Source organism: Camelina sativa, chromosome 18 (genome assembly GCF_030686135.1).
Source record: "Camelina sativa cultivar CO46 ecotype springtype chromosome 18, ASM3068613v1".
In the NCBI taxonomy this organism is placed as follows: domain Eukaryota; kingdom Viridiplantae; phylum Streptophyta; class Magnoliopsida; order Brassicales; family Brassicaceae; genus Camelina; species Camelina sativa.
The window spans coordinates 18268844-18283613 of record NC_141897.1 but is presented as its reverse complement, the minus strand read 5'-3'; the positions used below and the strand labels follow the sequence as shown (position 1 = coordinate 18283613).

At 31.3% G+C, this 14770-nt stretch overlaps 1 protein-coding gene across 1 annotated transcript; it reads left to right on the top strand.

Annotated features, from left to right (window-relative positions):
- The first annotated feature begins 12114 nt into the window (after positions 1 to 12114).
- Positions 12115 to 14421, top strand: LOC109124631 (GATA transcription factor 21). Its single transcript, XM_010484870.3, has 3 exons — positions 12115 to 12670; positions 12929 to 13411; positions 13625 to 14421. Exons 1-3 carry the CDS (start codon positions 12407 to 12409, stop codon positions 14069 to 14071), a joined length of 1194 nt encoding a protein of 397 aa, XP_010483172.2. The 5' UTR covers positions 12115 to 12406; the 3' UTR covers positions 14072 to 14421.
- Positions 14422 to 14770: the final 349 nt, after the last annotated feature.

The window sequence follows — 14770 nt, the reverse complement described above, 5'->3', positions numbered from 1 at the left end:
TTATCAATTTTAATTTGCGTTATGGGATATTCAATCTTTGATGTCATAATCAACCACCAAATCTTAATATTTAAATAACGATGTGAATTACGATATTTATATACAAAACTCAAAGAAGAATTTTAATTTTGTGTTTGTTATAAAATGATAGTTACGTAACTAACTCGACCACGAAACCAATACATTTATCCAATCCACGGTTTTTGTGAAAGGACATCGAAGTTTTAATTTTTAGCTTCCATTTTCCGATACTTACGCTACACTTATACGTCAAATGTCTTAATCGCATATTTACTTTTCTTTGGTATTACACAATATTTCTGTGAAAAAATAATCACAATTTATAAACATATTATTCTTAGAGTATTAGAATTACTCTTTTTTAAAAATTGTGTTGACGGTAACTTTGAGTTCAAACTCTGTCTGAAAATAGATGATTTACGTTTTACAAATTAGAACAATTTTTTTTAGATATTGGCTGTAAACTAGAAAGGTTAAAGAAGATTGTGTAGCATAATGATAATTGGTGAATTATCATTTTACGTAAAGCATATATGATATATATCGTTGTATTTGTATATATTAAAAAAAAAGAAGCATATATCGTATGCGTGTGTGCTGAAATGATGTGAGATTCCATGTAATCCGTTTTGGAATGGATCAAAGGATCTCGTTTATATTGAAGGTTACTATGTGAGACAAGACATGCTGATTAACGTAATATAAAACTAATTATCATATAAATACTTGTTTTAATGAGTTGAGTTTGATTGGTAATGCTTCACTACAATGATACAAATCGTATATCATAAAAAGAAAAAAGAAAAATAAGCGACTATCATTTATCTCTCTACTGTTAAGTTTATCTCTTAAAACTATTTTGCTATTGTTTCTGTCTCTTTCTTTGGTGTTTTATATCACTAATTTAAGCTTACATAAATTTTTATGATAGCGATTAAAATGTCGTTGTTCCAAAAATAATATAAAAAGATGATTCCAAAAATAATATAAAAAGATGAATAAGTCAAATCTTGAGTCGCACATTGCATGGTGTCTTTTTCAGGCGGCTATGGTCCGTGGATAACCACTTTTATTTGTTATATTATTCAGTTAATTATACTGCTGAGAACTAGTTAAAATGGTTTTATCTTTAATTAATTGAGTGGTTTCATAATTAATTAGTTAAGTAGTGGCATAAGTCTTTTAACGTGTAGATAATGTTCAACAATCATTGATTGTTGTCAACTTATTAATATGTAAGTTTCAACTAATGCGTTTCTTGATTCGGTCACTAAAAGTTGTCTGAATAGTTTATTCAAATATATAATTATGAAAGTGACATTCTGTTATCACACACACATCAACGCATGGTGATGTGTCCTGTTAATGGAAAGTGCAAGTATAAACCGTTCATAGTAATATCAACATAATCAGGTTTTCCTAGATAATTTTTTAACCAACCAAGCTAATTTATAGACAAATAATTATACTCAATAATAATATTCGTGCATTTCTCACCTTGTAAACTTTTAAATTCTAAGCACATAAATTCTTGTGATGTAAGGAAAATATATGGGGATCAAAAAGTGTTGTACACTTTAGTTAGTTGGATTGGTTAATTGCGCCAAACACGTATATATCACAGAGCCAATGGTGGTTCATGACTACATCCACCGTCCAACTATGGCTCAACAACATGGCTCATTTTTTTGCTTTGACCACACCACACCACGCGCACCTAAAGTTACCTAACCCATTAGGCATTTCCATCTCTCATTTTTACGTTGATTTCATTTCATTTCTATTTTTAGATATCTTTTTTTCCTTGCTTGTAATTCAAACAATGTTCACATTTGGTTGATTTTTAAAACTTTATTCATATTTTTTAGATTTTTTTTATTTAATTTGTTTACTTGTAATGCATACAATGTTCACATTTAGTTAAATAGTTGTTGGGGAGGAAAAAAAGTCTTAAGTATTAGTTGAACGTCGAGTTCGACCTCCAAACCATGTGTTAACAATCCTATTTTCAAGCTCAACTTACAAGAATATCATCCAAATTACTAACTAAGTAGCTGTAAGCTAGTTTATTAGTTAATGATTAAGCGGTTGCAGGATCAAATAATTTAATTAATTAGTTGGAGTCGGATATTAAATCTGATTAGGTGAAGACTTATAGGTCTTGTCAAATTGCTTAGAGTTGAATCCTTTGGTATTAATCTGATTTATTCAGTTTAGTTTGATTCGTTTACACTAAAATGGGTATTGGGGACAGTTTTGGCTTTTCAGGTTTCATCTAATTCAACATTTTAAGGTGTTTTAGCTTTAATATATTGGTTGGTTTGGTTAAGTATCCGGGTTGGAAATAATTTGTTAGATAGTTATTAATTAATCTCTAATTTTCATTTTCTAAAATACCAAACAAATAATTAAGCACGATATCGATGAAAGTTAAACCACGACTGAGAGAACTTGCATCATTTGGACTTGGAGTTTTTGAACCGACTCTATAGACAATATCGAATAATGTTATTATTTATGAATACTATTAAATAGACCAGCATCCATTATTAATTGATCAAATATGAAACTAATGCACTTCATTCCTTGAAAGAATCTTTATATTACTACAAATTTCTTTCGTGATGGATATAATATTGCAAGCATATTTAAACCAAGTTCACACTGAGGAGTCAATACCCTCTTGAACAATAATTTGCACCGATCATATTTTCAACTTACGATTTTTCGAATATTTAAGATCGCATGAACGCAATTGATGACGGACGAAAACAACGCGTTTTCGTTTGCTACCGTAGATGTGATGTGATTGTGAATTGAGTGAGTTATATATGTTAGTTGGGCGTGTGTTATTATTGAAATCCACGTATATCTTTTTATCATCGAATTGCTTTGTTTTAAGGATAAGAAAGACATGACACATCTCTTTAATTTTCTTTTTGATAATCATAACATATATTATATAAACTATATATCATACACTATATACATAATTATCCACGAAATAATTTCAAATAAATCTTACGAACTCTGACTCCTTCAATTATTTTATTTTTGTGGACAGTCGTGGCGGATAAACTAATCTTGTTCACATAAGAAACAAAAACTAGAACGCTATTTTGGTTCTTGTCAAGTTGACCACTAAAAGATGATTGGGCTTACAACTTTAAAACTAATCAGGCTCCAAAATCTACTTCAGTCTTCTGGGCCTGAAAACGTTGTTTTTCAATTTCGAGGTTTTTTTTGGGTTAAAGAGCTAATGAGCTCGCAAAATTAGTGAGAATCCAATCCACAGTCCATATTACATTTTTACTGCTAACTAAAAACGAAATCATGGCTCATGGGTATAATATCTCTCAATTTTATCCAATCAAAATCAACACAAAATGAATATAACTTTCCAAACAAACTCATCTACATCATACGTGGTATCCTATCCAATATAAGTAGTTGTGTGTTAAATAATACAGAAAAGAAACAAAAGATAATATATACAAGCAACAAGAATAATATAACCTTATAACTGCTACTTAATTTGTAAAACACTTTTTTTAACGTTTCAGTAGTTTAAGCTTTTCAAAACCATTTCCAAACCAATTTTTTGTTTACCATCAATAAGTTAATGTTTGCCGTTATTTCAACCGCCACCTTTTACAGCATAAACGGTTGATTAAACCACCGAAGTTTAAAATGTTGCCAAAATTAACTCTATTATATATGTATCCATCCCTAAGGCTCATCCAAGCCAAAATTACACATGTAGATATTTTGTTTTCTGCTACTCCAGACGCATATGATTTGATCGAAATTGAATGAAGTGTTTAATAATCTGTGGACTGTGATATTAAATAAACGAATCATTTCATGTAGGGAGAGAGAGAGAGAGTTTCACATCACAAAAATCAATGTGCCACAAGACAGAGGATACGGCGATGACGATTAGTGAGAGAGATGAGATCAATGGTCCCTTTGGGGAAATTTTATTGGGAAGAAACAAAAAAAGACAAGTCATGAAAAGTACCAAAATGTTGGACATAACTCCATTTGTACTGACACTTAAAATTGACATAATTCATCATAATACAACCCTTTATATATATACATATCTCTGTCTTGTTGCTTCCAAAAGTGTTTACTTCCTTGGAGATTGTGATATATAAGCCGCATACGTAGCCCATCTCTCTATCGTTTATTTTCTTTGGGATCTCCATCTTTCTTTTCATATGTATGTACGTATGTATATGTATATACTTTTGATTTATTGTAATAATCTTATAATCTATCCAAATTGACTATTTTTCCCTTATTATGTTTCAGTGGGTGCAATTAATCAGGGCTTACCTGATGTGCACGAAAGTGATACCGACCCGTAATTATGTTAGTTATCAATCTTTCTATATTAGACGGTCAGCTTTAACCGCTGATCAGCGATTAGTTGGTCAACCTAAAAACCGGTATATTAACCAATGTCACGAATCGCTCTTCTTTTCTTTTCTTTTTGGGTACCATTTAGACCTCCACAGTTAATAACTAAAAACTATATAATTTTAACAGAAACACTTTCAAATACCCCCAAAAATAACACACTTATCAGAAAAATTATCTTAAGTTTTTTAGGTGTCAGAAATATAATACTTATAAGATCTTTTAAATCAGATAGTACTTACTCGTAGTTAAGTACTGTTTTGTTAAAAAATTGTTGGTAATATTTAATAGATTTTGGTAGTAATCTTGGGAGAAAAACATAAAATCTAGTTTTCAGGAATTACCTTTTAAAATTTAATCCAATAATACTTAAATTTGGCATCATAATTTGATTAGAAATCACTTTTAAAACCTTATCTAACACATTTTGTTTTTTTTTTAGTGGTATATTATAAAATCAACAAAAAAGCATAATTAGATATGCTATCTTGCTAATCATTACTTTGGCGGTTTGATTTTTAAGTTCGAGCTAGCCGATCGGGTTAACGACTGTCGGTAAAGAGAAGTGTGTGACCACTTTCCAAATATGAGATCATGTTTATGTTTATTTGGGAAAAGAGACAAGACCAAATTGTTAGAAGAGTTGGATTCGAATGCTCCATATTGCCCCCCTTGCTTGTATTTCAGATAAAATAATCAAAATCTCTTCATTTACAACTTGTCATGTGTGATCTTGTTGGACACTTCGTGTGGATATTTTCTTTAAAGTAATAATATTTTGTAAAATTATAACTTATTATCAGTCCATTTTACAAAATCGGAGATCTATACGAAGGAAGGAACAAAATCTCTCTCGGCAATTCATCATTGTATGTGAACCTTATATGACTATATATGGCGGCCGTCCACTGTCTCCTTTTTTTTTTTTTCAGTCCCTATTTTTGTAATCTTATACTAAAAATTTAAAATAAATACTTTATAATTTCTTTGCCCAATAAATACATATAAACTTTATAATTTTTCTTGGTCCACTTTGATCTCTAGCTTCTTCTTTTTATTTCATTTTAAATTTCCGATTCATATGTAGCTTTTAATATATTATTTTATTAAAAAATATTATTCTAGGTTAAATCGATATTTTGGTGCGTGTGCCTTTTTTTTTTCTTGGGTTAAAAAAAAATCACGTCCTTCTTATTGTAAGATTTAGAATAGTTTTATTTAGATTCGGGTTTTTGATGTAAAATATCTACAGGTATAGGAATAGGTGTTAAAATCTCGAAGGAGATATAATTTAGATTGATGGCATGCTGCTGTCTTTTTTTTGAGAACCTGAAAGAACAAAAACCTTTAAGAGCTCAGAGAGCTAGCCTAGCTAAAGATCTCTCTCTCTCTCTCTTTCCTCTATGGCTCTATCTCTGCTCACATCGATCTCCGTTTCCATGATCCAACGGCTCCGATTAGCTCGCTTTTCAAGAAGACAAGAACCCTGAACAAAGAAAACTAGTCAAACATTATAATATCATCCAATATTGAGAGAGAACTGGTCAAACTACCTTTGATTTGCTGATAGTTTTTCTTCTTTTACAACCTTTAATTTCGTTAGTATAGTGGTTAGTAATAGGGCTAATGTTGATAAGCATATACAGTATTGTAACACTGTTATTGACATCAAACATTCTAATGCTAGTAACGTTACCCACGCTCATCTATATAAAAATACACGTTGAAACCATGCATTTCAAAAGTAATATATATTGATGTCAAGTATTTGTTAATTTCCATATTATTCTACGCATGCATATTGATTTGCTGTGTTAAAATATCTCTATAACTTGTTTTAATTGATGGACTGACCCAATTTGGTAAAGAATGAAAAAGTTGGCTACAACTTTTTTGATCCTGAAAAGCAAAATCCCTAGAGGCCAAGACTGATGAGAAGTGATGTAAAAATGAAGAGTACAATTCATTTTTTTGTACCGTTTTTTTCTCCCTGGATACTTACCGTTAAACTAACCAATAGTAATATTCATTTTTTCCTGACACCTATGCATTTTACCAGTTTCTTATTCAAAAAAAAACAAATGACTTTTTTTTGGCATGTGATGGTCCAGGATCTAAGAACCCACCATTAATTTATCTATACGAGTAAAGGAAGTTGGAGTAAGGAAAACTATCAACTGTGAAAGTACTTCTTTTCATCTTTCTTATCCCGTTTGCATATTATCTTTTTGCCCCTAGTACTATATGTGAGAACGAGACCTGTGAGACTAATCCTAACATCCATGATCCATATAGTTATTGTGCTCTTTTGGGCACATTATTTTGTTTGTTTTGGATTGTTGTACTTATAGTAAACGAGGTATAACTAATGAAAAACACATATATCACTTGGTCACATACCAATGATCTATATACTTATGATCTCTTTATGTTCGATCGGGAGAGTAGATAATTTATGAAATTGCGTAAATCATTTTGCCCATGCAGAATATCTCATTTGACTTTGTACACTGTGATATTGAGCAAATATTTATGTTGTTTAACGAATAGTGCTAAGTTCGGATCTCATAAGATGCACTGGCCAAATCTAAGTTTTTGTTCAAAAATAGGGAGTGATAGATCGCATTCAGATTGATATAAAAAGCTACTAAGGTCCTATTCGTTTGTTCGTTTGTTCATTTGAATGAACCATTCAGATGATCCATCTAAATGTTGTTCGTTTTTGTCAAAAAAATGAGCATCATCCAGAATCATTCACATGGATAATCAAAATGAGTTTTAAAATTTTAGGCAAATATTTGAAACTCATTTGGATGATTCTAGTTGGACCATTTAGATGGAGATACTTCATCCACTACAAGAAAACACTCGATTTGCGATGAAAAAATATCTAGCAAATCCCTAAGGGATTTGCGAGGGAAGTCAATTCTTCGCAATTCGTTTCTCGCAAAATGGTCAACATTGCAAATCCCTCGCAATATTTGTTAGGAACTAAATCCCTCGCAAAATCATTGCAAATTGCGAGGAATAAAAGCGGTTGCAAATTTCTTGCAGTTCTGTTCATAGTACATCTCTCGCAAAGTTTGCTATGGATTTGCAAGGAAACATAAAAACGAAAAAACTAAAGAAAACATTATGTTCTTAAATAATTTAATATATTTAAAATTTTATTTAGCATATATAAATATATATATAATTAAAGATTTAGTGACAGGTTTTTTAAAATTAATATATATATTGATATTAATAAAACCACCCAAACCGAGAATTGGTTAAGAGTTACAAAATTGAACCGATTACAAATTGTCGGTTGAACCGAAGACTAAAATCAACAAACAAAAAAACCCTAATCCCACAGCCGACGAGCCCCTGTTGCCGACGAGCCCCGTTGCCAGCTGCTAGTATGTCGGCCTCTTGGCCAATTAATCCCTCAAAAATGATCTTCAAACCAACCAGATTCTCAACCCGGTGAAGGGGAAGAACCAGCACTAGCTCCACTCGCGGCACAAGCCTTTTGCTCCGCCACCGTCTCCTTTAGCACTCTTTTTCTGTCGCCGGATTTCTGTTTCCATTTTCAATTATAGTGGTGGCTAGAAGAGGAGTTCGGATTCAGAGATCTTCAGGCAATAGATCTAAATCTTGCTCTGTCTTGTTTCGTGGTGGTGGTCAAATCTCTGTCTGCGGCGGACTTTACTCAGGTCTAGATTTTGCTCTGCCACTGTCTCCTTTAGATCTCTGAATTTCTTTGATTATCCTTCATCATTTTTATGTCAAGAGAGGTGACGAAGTAAAGAAGGAATAAGGAATAAGGGATAAGAGATAAACCCATGATTATCCTTCATCTCTGGTCGTAACTTATGTTGTTGGTTTAGGGATAAGGGATGGATGAGGATTGAGGAGAAGAGGTGACGAAGAGGAGAAGAAAAACAAAAAAAGGGAAACAATGGTGTCCATCAGATTTAATCTAATCAACGGTTCATGATAGGCTAAAAGACCAATCCATGTCTCTATGAACTAACCAATAGGGACTCAATATCTTTTGTTTTATTAATTTTGTAATTTGGAGTATTATTTGGTATATTAAAGGTAGACAAAATATCTTAAACGTATTTGTAAATTAAATTCATTAATTTGCTTCGCTTTAAAGTTAAACATATCTTAAAATATATGTATATTCACTAATTTTTCTTAGTTTTTGAGTTAAACGTATTTACAAATATTTATATCTTTTTTGTATACATGAACTTTTTTCCAAGTATTGAACTTTAGAGAATATTAATATTTGAATTTATGATTTAATTTCTAAATTCCAAAATTTAAAAATTTAAGTTTTAGAGTTTATGATTTAGGATCTGTACTAGGTTTTTATGATTTAATTTCTATAATTAAACAGTCACATATAATTGAGATTCCAGGTTTAGAGATTTAAATTTAAAAGTAAATATATAGTATTTTTAAAAGATTGTATTTTATATAAAGTAGATATATATATGTTTATTTTTTCAATATCGGTTTTATGTATATATAATGGAAAAGTTTTGGTTTTGGTTTTACGATTTATGATTTAATTTCTATGATTAGAATTTTTAAAGTTTAGAGTTTATGATTTAGGGTTTTGAGTTAGGCTAAGAGTTTGATGTATAGGATTTGGGGTATAGAAATTTCTTTGATGAACCTTAAGAACACTCAAATGTATTTAAAATAAAATTCTATTAAGTTTTATAAGTAGTTTTTTGAATTTTATTTTCTCAATTTGCTACAGATTTGCGATGGCTCTCGCAATTCCATCGCAGATCCCTCGAAAAATTGCTATGGATAATATCATCGCAAACCCATCGTAAATTTGTAATAGATTTGCGAGGAATGTTAACTTATCTTGCAAATCCCTCGCAAATTTGCGATGGATTGTCGGGGATCCTCTTCCTCGCAAATTTGCGAGGAATTTGCTAGGAAATTTATGTTTATAGTAAATGCCTCGCAATTCCATCGTAAATTTGCGAGAGATAATTTCCCTCGCAAATATTCCTAGCAAATTAATTGTTTTCTTGTAGTGATCTAAAAATAACAAATTACAAATATATCCTTATAATACAAAAATCTATTTATCTACAAAATTATAAATAATATTTTTACAATTCTTACAAAATATAAAAAACGCATGATAAATTTCCGGCCAAAACTAAAATTAAGTATTTCCAAAAAAGTCATAAAATCAAAAAAAAATTTCGCCAAAAAAAACCCAAAATCACATTTTTCCACCAAAATCGCAAATTCATATTTTTCCCGCCAAAAACGTAAAATCACATTTTCCTGCAAAAAACGTAAAATAACATTTTTCTGCCAAAAACGTAAAATCATATTTTTCCGACAAAAACCTAAAATCACATTTTCCTGCAAAAACACAAAATCACATTTTCTCGCCAAAACCGCAAATTAATATTTTTCCGCCAAAAACGTAAAATCACATTTTCCCGCCAAAAACGCTAAATTACATTTTTCCGCCAAAAATACATAATCTAATATTTCCGCTAAACCTGCAATGTCACATTTTCCTACTAATACCGTAAAATCATAATTTCCCGTCAAAAACGTAGAATCACAATTTTCCCGCCAAAATTGAAAGTACACATTTTCCCGCCAAAAACGTAAAAACATATTTTTTTGTCAACGTAAATTTACATTTTCCCACCAAAATGCAAAAATTAAATTTTTGTCAAAAGCACAACAAAAATTTCAGAAAATTAAAATTTATAAATGCCAATAATAATAATATTGATACTAGGATTTTTAGAATTGTTTTTTGGTATTGAATAAAAATATACTCATATATATTTTAGATCAATAATTAAAATTAATATGATTAAGATCAAGATTAAAAAAGTATTATATCAAAACATGGGCATATTAGTCATTTTCTATTCAAATCTATTTAGATGAGAATGTAAATAAACCAAACAAACTCATTTGCATTTAGATGCATCATCCAAATGAACTATTTTTTTGTCTTGTTTGTTGGATCATTTAACATTGAGATGAATCATTTAAATGTATCATTTAAATAGATCATTTAAATGGAAATGTTAAATGATGAAACGAAGGGCCTAAGTATAGTAGATCAGATTTTTTCTTAGATCATTTAGTCTGAGAAACTGATATATAACAAATATAAATTGATGGGCAACATTTTAAATTTTGAAATTAAAGATGGATTGTCTTTTTGTGTGTGGGGGTCCTCAATGATCTGTAAAATCTTATGAGAAGGAATTGAATAAGTTTGGCAATACTAAGGTGGGGATGTTTTCTTCCTTTACCATTCTAAACCTATCTCTTCATCACTCTGTTCATCTCCTCTCTCTAAATCTCTCTCTCCCTCTGACTCATATTTCCTATCTCTCAATCATGGATCCTCTCTTTCTCTCTCCTCTGGGAGAGATTATTGATATATCACATGCACAGTTGAAAGGATCACGAGTTACATTTTAGTATACTAGGGTTTCAAGAGATCTTGAATTTGTTTTGTCAATTGAGTCAACTTAGATTATTAGGAAATAAAACTAACGAATCAGTGTTGGACTTATAATTATTTGATCGTTTGCAAATTCATACTACAAAAGCTGATCCACTGCCATTTATTTGGAAAAAAAACACTAATTCTTTTTGTCATGATCTATTTGAAATTATTAGTTTTCATTTGACGTTTTTCTCTTCTATATATATTTTTAAAGCTAATTGACTTTTTTTGTTGTTGTTTGTTGTTAGTTTTTTTTGTCAATAGAAAAATTATATAACGCTAGTTAGCTTTTCATTATCAATAAGAAATTTTTTTATAACTTCTTAAGCTTACTGTATCAATATATATATTCCAAACTGTTTTCTACTGATTAATTTAGTAGAATCATAAAATATAACATTACTAAGTTGAAAGATCATCTAACCTTTTTCATTAGTGATTCTTTGATACGATATGGTTTTAGTTTAGGGGGTATGAAAAGAACATGAGAAATCCAAATTTTAACTTTTTTCTTCTATAGTAAAGCCTTAATGAGATATAGGAAACCCTAGATTTGAAAAGACTACAAGTAAAAGGATCTTATATGTTCAACAATGATCATGATATTGATTTGTGTGGCTCTCACTCTCGAAAAAAATTATATAAATTAGGGTTTTATTTTTAATGTTCTGTGTTTCTCTAGTGGGGTAAGGAAATTGCAGATAGGGTTCGTTCTGAATGGGGCCGTCCAGTACCATTCCACATACACACACTTTGTCTCATGTGTTTGGTTTCGTATGGGTGCCATGGACTCACGTGAACCTCTAGATTAATCAATTATACATGTACATATATTTTCAACTTTCTCTAAATTTTAATAACGACCATAGTACTATCAACTTTTTTTAATTGCAGATCAACTTCAGCCACGCAGCTTCTCGTTTGGATAGATAAACAATTATGTCCGTTATAGCATTAGCATATGCAGAGACACTTGTAGATTTAATCTCATAGTATATGGTCAACTGGAAGAAAAAAAAGAAGAAGAGAAGTTTGGGGTAATTTTTTGACATTTAGAAAATTAAAAAAAAAAAACATAAAACGGACACGATTACCATTACTATTACTTTTAAAATCTTTGGTAAGGTATCCGGACTTGTCCGAAAGTAGGATTTTAGAACAGTATTGTTTTATCCATATCGTCTAAAAATCACTGTACAAGTTGATGTATACATAAGACATAAGTACCCTGACTCTAGACTCACGTAAACCATATATATAAAATATAAGTATATAATAGCAACCATGTGTGTGTTGGCTCGTGTCTCATCTCATTGCCTTTAAAAAGGATCAAACATAGTATAGCTTGGACTCTTTTTGCCGTCTATGATCTCTCTCAATCTCGCATCTTAACTCTATATATATATATATATATATATCTCTCTGTGTTTTCATCTCTCTTTCTCAGCAATGGGTTCGAATTTTCATTACTCTATAGATCTTAACGAAGATCAGAACCATCACGAACAACCCTTTTTCTATCCTCTTGGATCCTCTTCGTCTCTTCTTCATCATCATCATCATCAAGTGCCTTCTAATTCTTCGTCTTCTTCCTCGTCCATTTCGTCTCTCTCTTCTTACCTCCCTTTCTTGATTAACTCTCAAGAAGATCAACATGTTGCCTACAACAACACTTATCATGCTGATCATCTCCATCTTTCTCAACCCCTCAAGGTATAATTATAATTATATATCAACTTTAATTTTCTGTATAAATTTTATCCTTGCACGATCGTTTTTTTAGCTGCAAAACTTATGCTTAATCATGTAAATTTCTCAAAAAAAAAATATTAATCTGAATTTGTTTGCAGAAAAGTTTACATAAGAAAATTAATTGATTAAATAAAAAGGGAGAATCGAAGATATAACTGTACGTATGCCAGATTTGTATTTCTTGCTTGGTCATAAACCTTGATCGTTGATATATATCAGGCCAAAATGTTTGTGCCTAACGGTGGATCATCATCATCATACGATCACATGGTGCCAAAGAAGGAGACAAGACTGAAACTAACGATAAGGAAAAAAGATCACGAAGACCAAACCAATACTCTTCGTCAAAACCCGACAAAACCCGATTCAGAATCCGACAAGTGGTTGATATCCCCAAAGATGCGGTTGATCAAGAAAACAATCACCAACAATAACCAGCCCACTGATCAGACTAATAATAATAATCATAAAGGAAATGATCACTGCCCTCTAAATCAAAAGACTAATTCCGAAGAAGATCAGGATAAAGATCTCAATATCAAGAAAGTCTTCACCAGGACAACCACAGCTGCGACCACGGAAAATCCCTACAATACGATCAACGAGATTGGTTATGGTAATAACAATGGCGTGATTAGGGTTTGCTCGGGTTGTAACACGACCAAGACTCCTCTTTGGCGAAGTGGACCTCGAGGTCCCAAGGTAATTAATCAATATATATGTCATACTATATGTTTATGTATCTAAGTTTAATGTTAATTCATACTTTTAGTTTAAAAGAAATAGCTATATGTTAAGAACGCATAGATTTAGATTTATTTAAATCTACTACATCCTTTAGACATTAAAGCATTAATCAATATTTAATCGTTTTTTTTGTCATCTACGCATACTAATTTTAATTTATTATCGCAGTCTCTTTGTAACGCATGTGGCATAAGGCAAAGAAAGGCAAGGCGAGCCGCTATGGCCGCTGCCGCAGCTGCCGGTGATCAAGAGGTGGCAGTACCGGCCCGAGTGCAACAATTACCGCTGAAAAAGAAGTTGCAAAACAAGAAAAAGAGATTAAACGGAGGGGATCAAAAATACAATCTTTCTCCTCCAGTGGTGGCCAAGGCAAAAAAGTGCAAGATCCAAGTGGAAGAGGAGGAGGAAATGGAAGTTGAGACGGTTCCGGGAGATTCCGAGATCAGCAAATCAACAACTTCTTCTAATTCTTCGATTTCGTCGAACAAATTTTGCTTCGATGATTTGACGATAATGTTAAGCAAAAGCTCAGCTTATCAACGAGTGTTCCCACAAGATGAGAAGGAGGCTGCTATTTTGCTCATGGCTCTGTCGTATGGAATGGTTCACGGTTGATCAGATAATCACGATCTCCTGATTACAAAAAGGTTTATTTTTATAGCTATATAGACTATAGTGATATAATAATAATGATTAATTGTTAAATCTCGGAGTGAGTAATTTAGTTTTTGCAGTTGGTCTAATATCAGGAGTCAAAAGATTTTATAATAAGTGTGTGAGAGTTTATTACAATAGCTAATAGCTCTATATGTTTATGGAGATTTTGGTTTAGAGTTTGTGTCGTTTTTTTTTTTGTTTTCTTCCGATGGAGCATTAATCACCCGATAATGTGGGTGTTCTTGTGCATTTACATCTTTATATTGTGTAACGAGATTTGATAAATAATATAATCAGTTAAAAGTAAATTTACTTATCTTTATACATATATCATCACAAATGAGATCAATCGTAATGGATGACCGGCTTTTAAATGTACGTATATTAGTAAGGTATAACATTCACAATGTCATTTTAATTTTCAAAGTTTATACTAACTACGTTGCTTAAGACATTGTTTTTTAGACTTGGATATCTATTGGATAAGTCGGTTGCGGAAATATAATAAACACAAGATATATAAAAGGATGAGGCCTGAGGGCAAAGATGATGATATGGGATAATATGAATGTGTATATAAGACAAGAGATCATGTGTAAAGAAGATAATACGTTTGTGTTGCAATTTAAGGCGACGACATCAATATTAAAAGAAGAG

Excerpts from the sequence above, each read along its gene's own strand:
- LOC109124631 (XM_010484870.3), top strand. The coding sequence starts at position 12,407 with ATGGGTTCGAATTTTCATTACTCTATAGATCTTAACGAAGATCAGAAC. Across the intron at positions 12,671-12,928 it reads ATCTTTCTCAACCCCTCAAG|GCCAAAATGTTTGTGCCTAA; the intron begins GTATAATTATAA and ends GATATATATCAG. Across the intron at positions 13,412-13,624 it reads GTGGACCTCGAGGTCCCAAG|TCTCTTTGTAACGCATGTGG; the intron begins GTAATTAATCAA and ends TTATTATCGCAG.